The sequence below is a fragment of the Phytophthora ramorum genome, assembly GCF_020800215.1.
Source record: "Phytophthora ramorum isolate Pr-102 chromosome Unknown Phyram_PR-102_s0008, whole genome shotgun sequence".
NCBI classification, from domain to species: Eukaryota; Oomycota; class Peronosporomycetes; order Peronosporales; family Peronosporaceae; genus Phytophthora; species Phytophthora ramorum.
The window spans coordinates 1,245,996-1,264,892 of NW_027150654.1; the positions used below are offsets into that span (position 1 = coordinate 1,245,996).

The 18,897-nt window shown below is 53.8% G+C and overlaps 3 protein-coding genes across 3 annotated transcripts; 1 reads left to right on the forward strand and 2 right to left on the reverse strand.

Annotated features, from left to right (window-relative positions):
• Positions 1-387: 387 nt before the first annotated feature.
• KRP23_9417 (Ubiquitin-like-specific protease 1) lies at positions 388-1,119 on the reverse strand (the record flags this gene model as incomplete). Its single annotated transcript, XM_067894969.1, has 1 exon — positions 388-1,119. One exon carries the CDS (start codon positions 1,117-1,119, stop codon positions 388-390), a length of 732 nt encoding a protein of 243 aa, XP_067742595.1.
• A 13,946-nt stretch (positions 1,120-15,065) lies between these two features.
• Positions 15,066-15,705, reverse strand: KRP23_9418 (uncharacterized protein; the record flags this gene model as incomplete). Its single annotated transcript, XM_067894970.1, has 2 exons — positions 15,066-15,083; positions 15,136-15,705. 2 exons carry the CDS (start codon positions 15,703-15,705, stop codon positions 15,066-15,068), a joined length of 588 nt encoding a protein of 195 aa, XP_067742596.1.
• Positions 15,706-16,923: 1,218 nt separating this feature from the next.
• KRP23_9419 (Origin recognition complex subunit 2) lies at positions 16,924-18,288 on the forward strand (the record flags this gene model as incomplete). The annotated part of the gene is made up of 4 exons (XM_067894971.1): positions 16,924-17,304; positions 17,363-17,464; positions 17,537-17,581; positions 17,650-18,288. 4 exons carry the CDS (start codon positions 16,924-16,926, stop codon positions 18,286-18,288), a joined length of 1,167 nt encoding a protein of 388 aa, XP_067742597.1.
• Between the last annotated feature and the right edge of the window lie 609 nt (positions 18,289-18,897).

Here is an 18,897-nt window from a genome sequence, read left to right on the forward strand (position 1 = left end):
AAATAAATTCTGGTTAAGAAACCTGTTCATGGCCATGTCTAAAACATGGACGATACATGTTGGCGGAACGCCAAAAAATAATGGAGAGTGAGAGTGTGTGGGTGTTGTCGGTCAAGCCTGTCCATTCGATCTGTCCAGCTTTAAATGTCGAAGAAGCCAGCTAAACTATTAAAGAGGGACAGTATGACACGTACACTAACGTTGATTGCTTGGCCTGTCAAAACATCTGCATGCACAAAACTTACTCAAACCCTGGGCAATGCATGTTCCGCGAACATGGCCAATTTACACTACGATACATGTCCAAAACCTGGTCAATACATAAACGCAAAGTGAAGTTGACAGTGAAAATGTCCGTAATGCAATGCTCATTGATTAGACTTAGATCTACTTGCTAGCATCTTCTTTCTTCTCCTTGTCGAAGTTCACAACTGCATGCAGAATCTGCCAGCGTCTGCGAGCAAGGCCTTCCTCTGTGTAGTCACTCCCTACCTCTTTCCACAGTCGCTTCCAGAAAAAGAGGCACACGAAGAGACCGCAATTGTTGCTATCCTTCTGCAACGGGTTGTGCACAGCGATGTGCGTGAACCCGGTCAGCGATCTTGCCACCATCTCCGATGCCAACTCCGACAGAAGCTTGTGGTGAGGACGGCTGTCCACGCTGTCGTAGCACAAGAGTGTTCCCTTCGTCATGTCTACTAAGATGCACGCCCAGTGGCATCGGTTCAAATTGATCGACATGAAGACGAAGTCTTCAGAGGTCGTCTCGAGCGCGTTGAGCGTGGCTTGGGGAATGCGTTTACCTTTCTCTGGTGCCGGGTTGCTCAGCTGTGGAAGGAAAATCGTCTTGTTTTTCTTGTACTTGTGCGAAAGCGTTTCCAGAAAAGCATGAATGATGATATCGTTGAGCCATACGCCGGGCCGCACGCAGTAGATGTGCGCCCAGTGCACGTCGAAGCTAAATCCTGAGATTCTGTCGTCTGTCCAGGCGTTGGCGATCTCAGTTGCGACCGTTTGTGATCCTTCATCCGAGAAATGGACGTATACCTCGCTCATGAGCCACGAGTAGTATTGCATTCCACGAGAACAGGTATTGGCCATGTTCCACAGGTATTTCATGGCCTCGAGTCTGTTCTTCGAAAAGTCACCGGCCCCCTCAATGTGGACCGAGCACAATTCGGTACACGGGTTGTTCCATCTACGGGAGAACAAAGATCCACCTCCGTCCCAACGTCCTGCATTTCAGCTTCCTTCTTCACTGCTTTAATGAGGGCTGCCGTTACCATAGCCTCAGGAAGTCGGAACGGCATTGGCGTTGGGTCCGGCTCTGAATTGCTCAGCGTTGCAGACATCTTCTTCTTGGCATACCCACGGAAGCGGACCTCGACCGTGTTTAAAAACGAGAGAACTTCGCTCAGAGGAGGCCTGTTGGTCTCGAGATAGATCTTGATTTCCACCACATCTTTCGCACGAAGCAGTTGTCTCAATTTGCTGTCTTGGTTGTACTCCTTCCGCTCTGTGCTTCGTTTCGAGTCGGCAGCAGCCCGATTTTTCTTCGGTCGCCCTGACTTCGGTGCTCGTGGGTTGAATGGCTTCAGTTTTGATTGCTCGGCCGCGTCCTCACAAGTTCTGCCATGGACTTGTTCGTCTTTGACCTCCACGCCGTTCTCAGAGGTGGCAGCTACTTGTGTTGGCGCTAACTCATTATCAGACCCGCTCTACGAAGGTTGCACCGGCAGCGACAAGTTTCCTTGACGTAAATTGCTCCACCATTCTTCCAGATTTCCCATCGCTGTTTCAAACTTTACATCGGGGAAGTCAGTGAGCTCCGTGGTAATACGCGAGAATACTTCTTGAGCATGCTTGTACTTATCCCGATCAGTCATCTGCTTCTTCATCTTCACATCATCACAACATGTGCTAACGCGGATGGGAACCTCGATAGAGGCGATCTCATCGTCCAAAGCAGACGTCCGTAGCCATCTAACCAAAACAGACAAGGGTCATACATGTCCAATACGTGGTCAATACATGTGATCAAGTACATGGTCAATACACGGTAAAACATGGCCATTACCTGGCATGTATCGACGAATACGGGATCGTGAAGACATCTCCAAGATGCTTCCGGAACAGCAGTACATGACGACAGGGCAGCTTCATAGTGACGGAGAATTCACAGTCGCAAAGCCACTTGTTCGTGTCAACTCGGTGAACACGTCCGTCGCGACAGACTTGCACGAGATGCTGTCGCTCTTCAAAGGTGTACTGAGGCATCGTATCAGGGTCAGTCGCGAATTGATATTCAGGAAAGAATGTCTCGGCAAGCCAGTCGGAAGTCATTCCCAACAATTGGTTCATCTCTTCTCCGTAGTTCGCGTTTCGCGTGGACCCCGGCATCATGACCTTTGTGTTGTACTCGTCTTCTTTGCGGCGTTGGAACTTCAGAATTGCTTGCAGACAGTCCTTCATGGAGAACGATCCGTCGAGATCAGCCTTGAGCTTCCCGAAAAAGTTCTCCAGTCTGTTGTTCGTATCGTTTTGGAAGTGGGGCAAATCCATGCGAAACGCCCTGACCCACATTTCCTTCTTCGCAGACCAATTCTTGCTGAAGTACGTCCATAGTGCCTCGCGTTCACCGCGGCAAGCGAGTAACTTGAATTCGTCAGTATGGTTCTGAAATTCTTCGTCCGTCTTCGCATACACCATGTTCCCCACGCAGTAGTCCAGCTGTTTCAGCACTTCATTTGGATATGAACCGTACTTTTTGTCATCACGAACAGCGGAAGCGAGCCACTTAATGACGTGGAAGTGACAAAGTAGGATTTGGGCGTCTGGAAACATGCGCGTCAACACCTCGATCTCCTTCAGGTCCTTGTCCACAACGATGACCTTCGTAGCCTCCCACGCATTAACTGCCTGAAAGTGCTCGACTGTTTTCACCATATGTCAATCTGCGTTGCGTTCAATGACCGCATGCTGCACCGGCTGACCATTCCCGAACTGGTCCATCACCATGAATGTACACAACTGGTAATTGTACCTGGGATAACATGCCAAAACGTGGCCAATACACATCATACGATACATGGTCAGTACATGACGGATACATGGCCACTACATGGAAGAAAGAAATGGCCGCCGTATCTGTTGGTCTTGTGAGTGCAGTCGATCAGCAGCAACTCCGGAAAACGGTGATAGAGCTTACGCATGTGCTGCGAGCTGATGGAGATGACGGCCGTCTGTCCTTGTGCGTTTTCATTCACCGTTGACACGTTCCCTTCTGCTTGCAAGTTGAAGTTGACAAGAAGTTCAGCCACTTGATCCTCGTCCGAAAGTTCGTCACCTACACAAATGAACGCAATTATTAGATTAGTCGACACATGACCTCGACGGTGCAAACACTCCATGCAAACCTGCTGCTTTGATGCGTGTCACGAGGTTGTACACGTCCCGCATCTTCACTCGGTGAATGGAGTTGTCGCGAATGTAATCGTAGACCCTGGTCGCTTTGCTTCAGCTAGTCACGAGTAGCTCCACGTTGCTCATTATAGGAGAATCCGATGGAACCATGCGCTTACTGGGATATGATCGGAAAACTTCTATTGCACGTAATGGTTGTGGCCGTAGAACTCCAGTTTAATCTCGATCCACCACTTCCCAGCCGAGCGCTCATATACTTGAAGTGATGGCAGGGGGGCGTGGCTTGGCGTGTGCAGGTGGCGGGGAAGGCGGGGGGGGGGGGGGGGGGGGCAGCCTCTCAATCCGTGGCGTGTGTGCTTCCGCGCGTCATATCGAAATGAGCTCCGTAAGTAATTTTCAAATTTCAAAAAATACAACATGGACAATACCTGAACTGAAACGTGGGCAATACATGGATTAGAATACATGGGCAGCATAATTTCCGAACAAGTATTAGCCTTGACGAACGAACCAGCGAACGCAATGACCTCAGCGCTGTGTCTACATATCTTGGCTTGCTTCCCTGGCTCTACGTGGCCATTTTCCTTGAACTGCTTGTACCATCGGCTGACTGTGCGACCCGAGACACCGAAAATCCTAGCGACAAGGTCGCACGGGACGCTGTAGGCGTAATGCAAAACGATTGCACACCATCGAAATTCGGCGCTGTACATGAGAACCGTTGTCAATTCTGTTATGCTGCCAGAGTTTGAATTCTCCACGCTCTCTTCCGCCTCCATTCAGAGCATACGATTTAATCCTAAGATAAAGATGACTTATCGCTTTTTTATATATCATTTTACTGTCGCCATATGGGCTGATGTAGCACCGGGACAGTAAGCAAAATCGTATAATAATCCGGTCATTTCGCAGGACAAAGTAATCGGTTTTCACAATAGATAAAGGTATCCAAATGTTGTATAGTCCAGACTATTACAAGTGCTTGAGGACACTAAAGAGAGGCTGAAATAAAGCTGATAAATTTAATCAGACCTTTGTTTAACGGAAGTACGCCAAACTGACGTATCATATATACTGACATAATACCAAGTTAAATAAGAAACGAAGCATCGGCGGTACATTGTTAAATCACTAAAGCAAGGGAAAAGAGATCTGAGTCAGAGCACGACAAACACAGTTAAAAAACTGCGTTTTCAAGAACAGCGAACATAAGAAAAACACTTTTGGCTGGTCGTCAAAATATACGCACACACCCTTCTCCATACAAAAATCCACATAGAATATAAACCTGTTCAAAGTGTAAAACTAGAAATTTGTTTGTTTAGCGCGGTTTTATTCGTCGGTGTGCGTTGACATCAGTTACCATACGGTATATGACTTTCACCACAGCGAGCTCGTGCCACTGAATGAGCGTAAAAAAAAACAGATCGGTTTTCGATTTCGTTTACATCAACCGAAAAACGGCAACACTTCGTTCACCTAGCTTAACTCTCGTGCACGGCAGTGTAGTTGTAGTAGACAGTATTCTCGAACTCGGGCGCACAAAACGGGAAGTCCCTGTCATCCTCGGTAGGAGCAAATAGGTTCTTGCCCGACGTATACGTTACGTAGCAGCCCAGACAGAAGCACACCACGATCACGATAAGCGCCGGGATCTTCTCCCACATCGGTAGCACGTTCCACCTCTTCTTCAGCAGGAAAACAATCGGCAAGAGGATCGAGTTCACCGTGATACACGACGCACCCGCGAAATCGGCCAGGTCGTGGAAGTGGTCCTTCAGGAGCACCGATGCGACCACCAAGAGTGCGATCATGATGATCCGCAGAACCACGTACTTGATGGCATTCGCGCCGCGGTACTCGGCAGCCTCGGCCTCGTCGTCGCCGAGGTGCACGTTCTCGTTGTCGGCAACGGAGATGAAGGAGCGACGCTTGGAGGCACGTGACACGTGCGACTGCTTCTCCGAGCGCTCGACATCAGCGGGTGTAGCAGCATCGGCATAGTTCAGAAGGTTGTTCTCGACGTCATCGACGATGGGCTTGTGCATGCCAAGGATAATACGTTCCGCGATGTAGAAGGCCGGGTTCAGGATGACAGAGAAGGCGATCGTAATGTGGAGCTGCATGAAGAGGTACGCGAGGACGACGGCACCCCAGTCGGACGCGAAGCCCAGCGTGGTCAGGCCAGTCTCCGTGTCCGGGTAGATCGACCACAGCAAGTTGCCCGAGATCTGGCAGCCGACGGACGAGTACGCAGTACTAGCCAGAACCAGGAAGCAGCACGAGATGAACGTCATGGTGACACCAACAACACGGGGCATGCGCGTGGGGTCACTGTGCTGGCGCTGCAGCGCCGGAATCACGATACCGGCTCCGTACGCGAGCGCCAGGTTGCCGAAAGCACCAGCCACTTGCTTGAAGGTGAGGTCGGGCTTCGGGATGGTCGGGTGGCCACGCATGCCGTACATGACAACTGCGACGCCGATGACGTCCGTGATGATGGTGCCCAGGCAACCGGCGAAAGCAGCACCAGCTCCCTCCTTGAGAGTTGGCACCAGACACACCGGCAGACACGTAAGCGCCATGAGGATGATCCACGTCGTCGTACTGAAGGCTCCCGGGAAGAGGCCGTCCAGTAGCTGACCGCCGAGCACGAGGAAGACGCAAGGGACGAGCAGGCAGTTGGCCATCTGCGAGACGACCGAGAGGTAGCGGCCCGGCTTGCCCATGGCCCACTGACCCAGGTCGCCGTAGGTCTTGACGGAACGGGGAGCGAGCAACATGACGCGACAGATAGCCACCGCGCCGTAGACGTTGGCGAAGGCCATAAAACCCATGGCGATGACGGCAAGCACGGGGCCGGCACGAGAGAAGTTGCCGGGCATACCAAGCGTTCCAATGCCGTAGACGCAGCAGAAGAGATTGAAAGCCGCCTTGGCGTCCTCCATCGTGAAGAAAGCTTTGCGTGCCATGGTAGGGGCAGTGAAGGCAGGCGCGGGCGGAGGGCAGTCGGCTTGGGTAGTTGATGAGGTGGTGCTGGTGAACTTGAGCGGAAGCTGGCAAATCCAGAAGTGAGGAAGTAGGTCGTTGACAGCGGACCGGAGCGTCAATGAGCTGTGCTCTCACGAGATGCCGGTGGAGCACCAGAGACGACTGCCTGAACAGTCTGGAATGCGTTGAAGTTTTAGGCGATGTAGCAGTTGGACTCCGACTTGGAGACGTCTCGCCGATTTGGGATTTGACGCTAGAGAGACGGAGGCCTGCTGGAGTGCAAGATAATGGTCAAGCTTGGCGCGTCAGACGGCTGGGGCCCTATCAGCAGCCTGCTTTCACTTGCTGCACAGCACTTTCCTCGCTCTCACGATCGCACGCTCATTTATTAACTTTTTAATCAGACGCGCATAGCCGGTTGCTGATCTTGAACGGCAACGTGATGTGGAAGATGAGTGCAAGCGGTTGTAACATGTCTCCTTGCACCGGCAAAGTTTTTCTTAATAATAACAGCGCCGTATAGTAAGTTGTTGTTGCATGAAAACCACTACAACCACTGTACTTGCGATATAATAAACATACCTGAGGCAGCATATTTTGGTATCGACGCTGCGGTCTACAGCTCGTAAATATAGCGGAATGCTGCGGTCCTCCACCAACATTGCTGGATTCTGGTGCCATCGATCGCATCGAGCAGTGATGGGCGTAAGTATTCGGACCCAGGTAGATGGAGGTCGCAGAAGGATTGCAGCTGCAACTCACAACGCTTTGGCTTTTCGTTCATCTGCGAGCGAGTTCCACTTCCCGCGCGAAGTCGAAGACGATCTTGATCGACTCATTTGTCAAGTCGGCGACAAAAGCTGGACGAACATGCATTGCGGTGGCATGTTGCAGTCTGATAGGACAGCTTCTATCTGACGCGCAACCGGGGGCCCTTATCTCGCCGCACCGGAAAGTCTCTGGTCCTTGTTAAACGAACAGGGCACGGCCACTAAGCTTTCAACAATCTCAACTCTCAAGTGGCTTCGGCGCTTGCTTCCTTCAATGTCTCGTGAGAGCACAGCTCATTGACGCTCCGGTCCGCTGTCAACGACCTACTTCCTCACTTCTGGATTTGCCAGCTTCCGCTCAAGTTCACCAGCACCACCTCATCAACTACCCAAGCCGACTGCCCTCCGCCCGCGCCTGCCTTCACTGCCCCTACCATGGCACGCAAAGCTTTCTTCACGATGGAGGACGCCAAGGCGGCTTTCAATCTCTTCTGCTGCGTCTACGGCATTGGAACGCTTGGTATGCCCGGCAACTTCTCTCGTGCCGGCCCCGTGCTTGCCGTCATCGCCATGGGTTTTATGGCCTTCGCCAACGTCTACGGCGCGGTGGCTATCTGTCGCGTCATGTTGCTCGCTCCCCGTTCCGTCAAGACCTACGGCGACCTGGGTCAGTGGGCCATGGGCAAGCCGGGCCGCTACCTCTCGGTCGTCTCGCAGATGGCCAACTGCCTGCTCGTCCCTTGCGTCTTCCTCGTGCTCGGCGGTCAGCTACTGGACGGCCTCTTCCCGGGAGCCTTCAGTACGACGACGTGGATCATCCTCATGGCGCTTACGTGTCTGCCGGTGTGTCTGGTGCCAACTCTCAAGGAGGGAGCTGGTGCTGCTTTCGCCGGTTGCCTGGGCACCATCATCACGGACGTCATCGGCGTCGCAGTTGTCATGTACGGCATGCGTGGCCACCCGACCATCCCGAAGCCCGACCTCACCTTCAAGCAAGTGGCTGGTGCTTTCGGCAACCTGGCGCTCGCGTACGGAGCCGGTATCGTGATTCCGGCGCTGCAGCGCCAGCACAGTGACCCCACGCGCATGCCCCGTGTTGTTGGTGTCACCATGACGTTCATCTCGTGCTGCTTCCTGGTTCTGGCTAGTACTGCGTACTCGTCCGTCGGCTGCCAGATCTCGGGCAACTTGCTGTGGTCGATCTACCCGGACACGGAGACTGGCCTGACCACGCTGGGCTTCGCGTCCGACTGGGGTGCCGTCGTCCTCGCGTACCTCTTCATGCAGCTCCACATTACGATCGCCTTCTCTGTCATCCTGAACCCGGCCTTCTACATCGCGGAACGTATTATCCTTGGCATGCACAAGCCCATCGTCGATGACGTCGAGAACAACCTTCTGAACTATGCCGATGCTGCTACACCCGCTGATGTCGAGCGCTCGGAGAAGCAGTCGCACGTGTCACGTGCCTCCAAGCGTCGCTCCTTCATCTCCGTTGCCGACAACGAGAACGTGCACCTCGGCAACGACGAGGCCGAGGCTGCCGAGTACCGCGGCGCGAATGCCATCAAGTACGTGGTTCTGCGGATCATCATGATCGCACTCTTGGTGGTCGCATCGGTGCTCCTGAAGGACCACTTCCACGACCTGGCCGATTTCGCGGGTGCGTCGTGTATCACGGTGAACTCGATCCTCTTGCCGATTGTTTTCCTGCTGAAGAAGAGGTGGAACGTGCTACCGATGTGGGAGAAGATCCCGGCGCTTATCGTGATCGTGGTGTGCTTCTGTCTGGGCTGCTACGTAACGTATACGTCGGGCAAGAACCTATTTGCTCCTACCGAGGATGACAGGGACTTCCCGTTTTGTGCGCCCGAGTTCGAGAATACTGTCTACTACAACTACACTGCCGTGCACGAGAGTTAAGCTAGGTGAACGAAGTGTTGCCGTTTTTCGGTTGATGTAAACGAAATCGAAAACCGATCTGTTTTTTTTTACGCTCATTCAGTGGCACGAGCTCGCTGTCTTGAAAGTCACATGTGGTAGGGTGGGTAGCTTGACGGTGGCGTCCTGGTCACACACTATCCCTACTATTTAAGTAGTCCTGTTTCATCGTAAACGACAAGGCTGGGAGGTGATCGTGCATAATGCTGATCTCCTTAGTGGTCCTGTTGTTCTATAATAGCTGTAAAGGGGTCTAATCAAATTATTGACGTAGTAGAAAGCAAACGTTGTGTATTGGTATAGTCTACTGACAGCTTCACGCGACAACAATCTCAAGTTCAGACCAGCGCTTAGTTCTCGTGAGCAGCCGTGTAGTTGTAGTACACGGTGTTCTCGTACTCGGGCGCGCAGAACGGGAAGGACGTCTCGTCGTCGCTGGGGGCAAACAGGTTCTTGCCCGACGTGTATGTCACGTAGCAGCCCAGGCAGAAGCACACCACGACCACCGTCAGGGCTGGAAGCTTCTCCCACATTGGAAGAACACTCCACTTTTTCTTGAGCAGGAAAACGATGGGCAAGAGAATGGAGTTCACTGTGATGCACGACGAGCCGACAAAGTCCGCCAGGTCCGAGAAATGGTCCTTCAGCAGCACCGACGCAATGACGAGAATCACAATGATTACAATGCGAAGAATGACATACTTGATAGCGTTCGCGCCGCGATACTCGGCAGCCTCGGACTCGTCGTCTCCAAGGTGCACGTTCTCGTTATCAGCCACCGAAATGAACGAACGCTTGGAAGCACGGGACTCCTTCTCCGAATGTTCAGCAACGTCTGCGGGTGTGGCTGCATCAGCGTAGCTCATAAGGTTGTTCTCGATATCATCCGCACTTTGCTTGTGCATGCCGAGCACGATACGCTCACAAATGTAGAAGGCCGGGTTCAGGATGACAGAGAAGGCGATCGTAATGTGGAGCTGCATGAAGAGGTACGCGAGGACGACGGCACCCCAGTCGGACGCGAAGCCCAGCGTGGTCAGGCCAGTCTCCGTGTCCGGGTAGATCGACCACAGCAAGTTGCCCGAGATCTGGCAGCCGACGGACGAGTACGCAGTACTAGCCAGAACCAGGAAGCAGCACGAGATGAACGCGATCGTGACACCAACAACACGGGGCATGCGCGTGGGGTCACTGTGCTGGCGCTGCAGCGCCGGAATCACGATACCGGCTCCGTACGCGAGCGCCAGGTTGCCGAAAGCACCAGCCACTTGCTTGAAGGCGAGGTCGGGCTTCGGCACGCTGGGGTGACCGCGCATGCCGTACATCACGACCGAGACGCCGATAATATCAGCGATGAGCGTGCCCATGCAACCCGCAAAGGCAGCACCAGCTCCCTCCTTGAGAGTTGGCACCAGACACACCGGCAGACACGTGACCGCCATGAGGATGACCCACGTCGAGGGGCTGAAAGCCTCCGGGAAGAGGCCGTCGAGCAGAGTGCCACCGAGCACGAGGAAGACGCAAGGGACGAGCAGGCAGTTGCCCATTTGAGAGATGACGCACAGGTAGCGACCGGTCTTGCCCATGCACCACTCGCCAAGGTCACCGTAGGTTTTGACGGAACGGGGAGCGAGCAGCATGACGCGGCAGATAGCCACGGAGGAGTACGTGTTGGCGAAGGCCATGAAGGCCATGGCGATGACGGCGATGACGGGGCCGGCACGAGAGAAGTTGCCGGGCATACCAAGCGTTCCAATGCCGTAGACGCAGCAGAAGAGGTTGAAAGCCGCCTTGGCGTCCTCCATCGTGAAGGCAGGCTTGCGCGCCATGGCGAGACGGTTGCGGGTGGGTCACTTGAGAGGCCGGCGGAAAATTGGGGACTGAGGTGAAGTGAGGTGGGCGACTACGCCCTCTCGGGCCCTGCTCATCTAGCAGCTCAACTAGCGAAGTTCTCAGCGATACTCGGACCGGAATGCGCAAGCCCGCTGTAGCCAACGTTAGTACCGGGGGTTAACGGGTTGCAGCAGGGTCCTGCTGGGCGCAAGAGCGCGGCCGCTATCAGCCTTCCGGGCGCGTCAGATGGCCAAGGACCTATGAGCGCGCGCAAATCCCCGGCACCGCACTTTCTGGTGCTGCGTTAAACGCTCTCGCACCGGCACTCGCACCACGACACCGGATTTTTGTTCATTCGAGCTCCGTCGTTGCATCAACACAGACTGTCCTTTTCCCCACCATCATGGTGACCATTACTTCCAGCAGAGCGACGGCAGGAGCTTCTTGGGCCCCCCGGGCTGGAATATCTCGATGCATGCCGAGAATTTCACCCGAGGGTGATATCTTTCCTCGGTTGACTCGCTCCTAAAGGCGTAAGTTTCTTGTTGTACCGCTGTTTTTTTAGGTTAGGTTTCCGAAAATTGGTTGTGGTCCTATCGAGGACAATGCGCATCCTCCGGACGAAGCATCCTCTGCAGGAATGCTGGGCATAATGCTCGTCGCGTCGCAGACTGCACGACTCGCAGGGACAGCGAAGACAAATTGCTTTGTGCTCGCCGGCAACCGTTTGGTACATGTACTGAAGCGTAGGTGCGGGTGAAAGCGCACATGTAAACTCAAGTTCTGCGGCGGTGACATCGTGGTCAAGCTTTTGCCCAAGCGAGTTACAATGCGGGTCTTTTCTGGCTGTTTCTGGTTGCCTGATCGGGACGAGGCAGAAAAACTGCGGCATTCCGCCGTTCAGTTGTCAACCGAGCTAACCCTGCGAAGGCGAGCGTGGGCGATGCCTCCAAACCTTGGCCATGCAATGGAGCTTAGCTTTATCGGAGACCATCGGTCTTGTCGTGGATTGAACTGCAAAATGTGCGTTTTTAAAGGAGACGGCTTGCAGCGCAGGACTCGTTCCAAGACCAATGCAGGCACTTCAACGTCTCGCCGGGCTCTTCTATCGCCTGCCGATGACAACCTCCGTCGTGGCGCCCGAGGTGGGCCGCGATTGGTCTTCTGCAGAGAGCTTTCCCGAGCTCGCCAAACTGCAAACCAGCCGCGAAGCCCATCAACACATGCATCAATGCCCGAACCGGATCTCGAAGTTGCCTTCCCGCGACAGCCGCGCATCTCCTTGAAAGGGCGCTAACATCAAGCCGAGTTTTCCTTATGGCAAGCTCATCAATTTGCCCCGACACCGGACGCGAGGCATACCCAGGCCAATGCACCAGAACGCGATGCTCCAACTTCAGAAACGTTTTGGCAGCAACACAACCAGCACAACTTGCAGGCACGCACAGAAGCCTCCGTCGAGGCGAAGGCAGCGCTGTTGAATGAGGTCCTCCATAGAGCGGGCTCACATGCACTCGGCTGGAAATCCTGGAGATACGGAGTTTTCTTCACTGAGACGAACGCGGCTATGTCGATCTCCGAAAAGAGCCGCATCAAGTACTGGAGATGGGTTCACTTGCTTGAAAACGAAAACCCGCCGAGGATGCGGCGGACATGGTCACAAGATCCCTGCAGCCTGCGCGTTGAAGTTTGTGCTCCGGCTCGTGCTGCCGCCGGCTACCCTTCAGAGTCTGAATCAGACGCCTACCACAGCAACGTCCGCGAGAGTTTTCAGGTTTTCTGTGTAGTTGCACGTGAGACCCATGGCACCTGATGCCATATAGCAACGCATATACACGCACTGCAGCGATTCCAATCCACAGGTCGTTCCAGTGCACCGTAGTAACGTTCCCATGCTGCCAGCTACCTACCAAGACAAGCCGCATTGGAGACCTACACTTCATCGCCTGGCAATCGCTCCACCTGCCGGCAGTATTTGGGCGGCCATCTGCATGTGTGCATTGAGCATCGGTCGATGACTTAGCGCTCGTTCTCAACCATCGTTAACCAGAAGATCGTGAGCTTTGGCTTCGGCGCAGCACCAATAACCTGCCAGTCTCTCTGCACGCGAAACCTTTTCCAGCATGGCCCGCAGCGCCTTCTTCACAATGGAAGACGCCAAAATCGCCTTTAACCTCTTCTGTTGCGTCTACGGCGTCGGCACCCTCGGCATGCCAGGCGACTTTTCCCGCGCTGGGCCGGCGATCGTTATTGTAGTCTGCTCTTCATGGCTTTTGCCAACGTGTGGGCGTTCTAGCCTACCTCTTTACACCGCAGCTCGACGAGGATATGGCGTCGGTCGTCTCGATGGCGGACATCGAGAAGGTGATGCGGATGAGGAAGCCGAAGCGGTTGAATACCGCGGCACTAACTCGATCAGGTACGTGCTCCTGCGTGTCGCTATCGTCGCGCTGCAGATCATTGCTTCAGTCTTGCTGAAAGATCACTTCTCGGGCCTGAGCGACTTCGTGGGCTCCTCGGCAATCACCATGAGCTGCATTATCCTACCGATTATTTTCTACCTGAAGAGCTGTTGGGATCGCGTTCCTCTCTACGAAAAGGTTCCGGCACTTTTTGTCGTCGTCGTGTTCTTTGTTTTGGGCTGCTACGTTACCTACCTGTCAAGGAAGGAGCTGTTCGCGCCGTCCGATAGCGAAGTCAACTTTCCATTCTGCGCGCCAGAGTACCTGGAAGACGTCTACTAATCTACTACAACTACACTGCCGAGCACGAAGCGTGAGTAGGGCCTGTATCGTATTGTCGCGGTGTACATTAGTGCGTAATTGTAAATCAACTACACATGACCGAAGCTCCCATCGACCGCAGGGGTAGCTGCGCCTAAAGCTACATGGAGAGCACTTTCAATGTGGAAAAGGTCACGGAGTGTACTGGAACTCATTCCTTGAAACTTGCTGTCGCTCCGCTTCAATTGAGGTCGCGTAGGGAGTGGCGTACTGTGAACGGCTTCTGTCCTCGCACCCGTGAAGTCATCACTTAGTACTGTTGGAGTAGTATTCATCGGGGCACCTAGCAGTGGGCGTGGAGGCAAATAGGAATTCTCACGAATGATAGCGTGACCCTGTTCTTCCTCCTCACTCAGTGCACTTTGCAAGAGCAGCGGGTGATGATGGACCACCATGGTTTCAGAAGTACCTGCGCAGTCGACGAGTGCTTCACTCTGAGCTAGAGTAACCAGCATGATAAGCTGGTTGTACTCGATTCGCATATCCTTTAGCTCAAACAGCAGTCGAGCTACGCTGTTGAACCGGTAGCTTGACAGTCGTAAACCACATACTCGCAGCACCACTCGCAAATTCTCCATCCCAACGGCACCCGAACGACTAGGATCGTGTGCCTTTATTTCCGCCTGTAGATCACCGATGGACAGCTTCCTTGCTTGCATGTTCTCCCATAATAATACAGCAAATTCGGAGCGCAGCTCTACGATTTCGCGAAAGTGGTTCACTACCTCACTCAACGTGATGCCATCTACCTGGAAAACACTGCTGACAAGGACAAAGTTCCGAAATATACGCGGCTGAAAGAGCAGGGAATTCAAAACTAGCGGCAGTGGAATTGCAAGCACCTCGACAAGCCTCGAGTCTGCGTAAACGATGCTTACCTGGTAGAGGACGCATTGCACTACCAAGGCAAGGTAAAACCCGTTGAGCATTAGCAGCAGCATCACCGTGAAATGCCACGACTCGCGTGAAAACCAGGGAATTTTGATCGGCGGGGTCAGCTCACAGTTTAGACTGCGCTTCCTTTCACACAGGCTCAACTTCGGTTGTCTTGACAACTCATGTTGCTCTTGTATTCTTTGCATGCTCAAAAGGGCTTTGTCTGCATCTTCTAGCGTCCACGCGCGAGCTTCTTCACGCGCAATTGACTTGAGATGGCTTGTTAGAGTAAGTTGGTCTTCTGATAGCCCTCCAGCTTGCAGTAATTGCTGGACACACGAACGGAAGTAAACCAGGACTACGCCGTGCAGAGCCAATAGCACCCAGGAGAACCCCACCAGCACAAACACGAGACCACGGCGTCTCGTCAACTCTGGTTCACCACTGCTCAGAGCTGCGGTGATCCCTTCCAAGCACCAAGCCACAACAAGCAGCACTCCCCACATTGGCGCACCTACGTCGGTCATGTGTGTTATCTGGTTATTCTGCGCCTGCCTCAGGTACTTGGCAAATGGGAAGAGCTGCGGCAGCTGGAAGCGATTGAGGAACAAATGACGCAGCAAGCGAAAATGTATCAGTTCCTGCATGTTTTGCGTCTGATTGACACTTGGTGAAGCCACCGCATCGGCCAAGTCCTCGGTGGAAAGCAGCTCGGCACGATCCGCGCGGACGTTGTGCTTTCGTAGCAGGAGGAAAATGCAGACCGTTTGCAGGATGAGCGCGAGCGCCAGGATGAAGATGGTGAGGTCGGCCACCTGGAAGGCCGTCATGGCTGCGCTGCCGCTGTCCACGCTGGGCGCCTCTTTGATCAGTTTGAGCACCAGGCCGATGAGTCCGAGGATCATGAGCTCGCGATACGCCTTGCTCAGCAGCTGCTGGTACTTGGCGGACACGGCGGCGCGTCCTTCGAGGTGATGTAGCGCACGCTCGAACAACAGCAGGCACGCTACCAGGACGCTCAGATGTAGCAGCACACGCCAGAGCTCCACGGCATCCCCCACACGGAAGAGCGACGTCTTACCTCCCATTATGCGAAGATGAAAATAGCCTTTTGTTTTGTTCTTGCTCTTCTGCTCGTCTGCATTCTTCACACCACTATGCAGCGTTAATAACTTCAAGAGGAAGCTACGTGTAGCAATGAACAATCTATATAATTTCTGAGCAGGCACTCTCACAGCATAGGGTCGAGCTACTGCTGCTTTTTCTTCTTGTTCTTGCTCTTCTGCTGGTTGTCATCGATCGATTTACGAGGCGTCGTCTCCCCCCCAGCCTTGGCTTCATCCAGTTCGACAATCACGAGCGGGAAACCTCCAGCCGGGGTAGCGGGCTTCTTGTTCGCAGCCTTCTTGGACCTGTTCGCTTTCTTGGGTTTCAGAGTAGCAGGCTCGCTCTTATCGCCTCCTTTGGAGATCTTTTCGCCTGTATCACATGCTGATACCTAGACAAGTCGCGCGAGGCTTGGTGAGCAGCGGTCGAGGCCGCGGGCTCAACCGACTTGTTCGATTCCTCCGGGGACGAAGCATCCAATTTGAAGGACGCGAAATCCCAGATCTGGAACGCGCCGCCAGACGTAGCCAGCAGTTCGTCCTCACCACGCGGATACACCACTTGCAGACACCGAATGCGGCAATATCCTTGAGAGTCACCTTTCCAAGCAGCCTAAACAATCAGACAGACAAACGCGGACGCAGAATCGAGATTCAATTTTTCGCAAGGTGTTCAACTTGCACGGGATGGAGACCACCACCCGTGAGTTCATAACGCTTCTGGAGCCGCAATATGAGGAAGCGCGAGACCAAATACCGGGAGCTGCTTGCAGCGATACCATCCGTCAGGGACAGTGTCTCGTGGTTTGGAACTTGGTTACACAGTGCCCAATACAACCGGAGCGTCGTGTGAAGATCCGGGTGTTTTGGTGTTTCCTTGCCTCGTTTTTCCGTCTGCGCGAGCGATGCACTGCAGCACCGATAGAAGAAGTTGGCACCGAGGTGCTCTCCTTCAGGCAACGCAGAATGTGCAGGCCAGCGATCTTCCAGCCGAGCACGCCGACTTGTTTGAGCACGTCGGCCGTTTGCCGGAGCTCCGTCGCCAGAAACTCCTCCGTCAAGCGCACTCGTCCAGTCTCCAAGCTCCAGCGTCGCGCAAGCGCCGTCCTCCGCGGAGACAACGAGGAGGCATTATTATGCGAAAATGAAAAATGCCGTGCCGAATCCTACCGTACGGAATATTTGGGTTTTGTGCCAGCCATGAGCGACGGGCTGCGCGCGCGGTTCCGGCAGAGGCGCACGGCGCCCAGCGACAGCGTCGAGCTTGGCGCGTCCTCAGCCAACGCGTACTTCACATCCAAGCGCCTCCGCCAGCGCGTGCCTCGCAAGCCCAAGCCGCTGCCTCTGAAGGAGCAACGGGCGCGGCGTCACCAGGAACAGGAGGACGAAGACCACCATGACGAGGGGGCGCTACACTTGCCGTCACGCGGGCAGCTGCTGGCGGAGCTGCGAGCTGCGGACGAGCACGTGGAGACAGCGCTTGGAGGTTTCACGCAACACTTCCCGACGTGGAAGAGCGAGCTGCTGGCCGGCTACAACCTGCTCTTCTACGGCGTGGGCTCCAAGCTGTCGCTGCTTCAAGTGAGCGGTGTGCGTCTTGCTAGGGCATGCACAGAAGACTCACTTTAGTTATCTGCAGGAGTTCGCGTCGACGCATTTGAGCGACGGTGTTGTGATGCAGGTGCATGGTTATCTGCCTGTTGTCTCGCTTAAGTATCTGGCTGAGACCATCCAGCAGAAGGTGAATCAGTAATAGCATAGCTGGAGTTGGAGAGGTTAACGCGAACTTACGTCTCCTTATCTTGTTGTACAGATATTGAGCATCGACGTGAAGCCAAACCAATCACTTTCCCAACAGGTAACCAACCTCCCCCTCTTTATTGGAATTGTAGAAGTTGCAGCATTTATCATGTGTTATTTATTTAGTGTCGTGACATTGCTAGAACCAAGTCAATGGCAAGGCATGCGCCTCAAGTGTACCTGCTGGTGCATTCGATTGACGGTCTGGCGCTACGTAACCCAGAGGCTCAGACGTGTCTGAGCTGGCTTGCGAAGTCGCCTTTCATCGCTCTTGTGGCTTCAATGGATCACGTCAACGGCCCCTCCATTTGGAAGGAGGAAGACTCGCTGCGGTTTGAATGGCTCAGTCAGAACCTTGATACCTGCGAACCATACACGGATGAAATTGAGTTGCGGCTAGCTAAGCGTGCGAAGACGGCAGATCCCACGAGTAGTGGAGTCAAATTTATTCTGCAGAGTCTCACGCCTACCGATGTGGCAACATTGCAAGAGCTCGCACGCCAGCAACTCGCAGCTGCAGACTCTTCGAGAACTAGAGGTCGAAAGATGAAGGAGATAAAGCTCGCTGCTTACCAGTCAGTATACGAAGCTTGTCGCAAAAAGCTACTGCACGCCACACCATTGGCGATGAAAAACTCAGTCAAATGCCTCGAAGACCATGGCTTATTAAAACAAAGTCGCGTCCAGACGGTGGAATACCTGGAGATCCCATTGCCCGAGACGATCATCAGAACCGACATTCTCCACCTGGAACCTGAAGATTGAACATTGCAATTGGAAGCGACGATGCGCAATTGGATCACAAATACTATGACTGTTTTGTTACTCGAACGTACTTTTCAGACAACAAGTGGTGCTCGAGAGAAGCTCAGAATTCTAGGACTCGTGCTCAGCCGTGTAGTTGTAGTAGATCTGGTTCTCATACTCCGAGTCGCAGTAGGGGAACGATGTGTCATCATTCGTCGGGGTGAACAAGCTCTTGCCGGTTGTGTACGTTACGTAGCATCCAAGTACGAAACATATAACGACCACGATTATAGCGGCAGCCTTCTCGTACAAAGGGGTGCTTGTCCACGCCTTCAGGAGGTAGAAAACAATCGGCAGCAAGATGCAGTTCACCGTGATGCAGGACGCGCCCACAAAGTCGGAGAAGTCCGAGAAGTGATCTTGGAAAATGATGGAAAGCACGACCAAGATGACAACGATGACGACGCGCAGCACGATGTACTTGATGGTGTTCTTTCCACCACGGTACTCCGCCGCCTCAGCGTCTGGGTCGTCATTGTGGACGCGCTCGCTATCGGCCACCGAAACATAAGACATCTTGGAGCTGCGGCGCGGCTCCGACTGGACAACTGCAGGTGTTGCCGACTC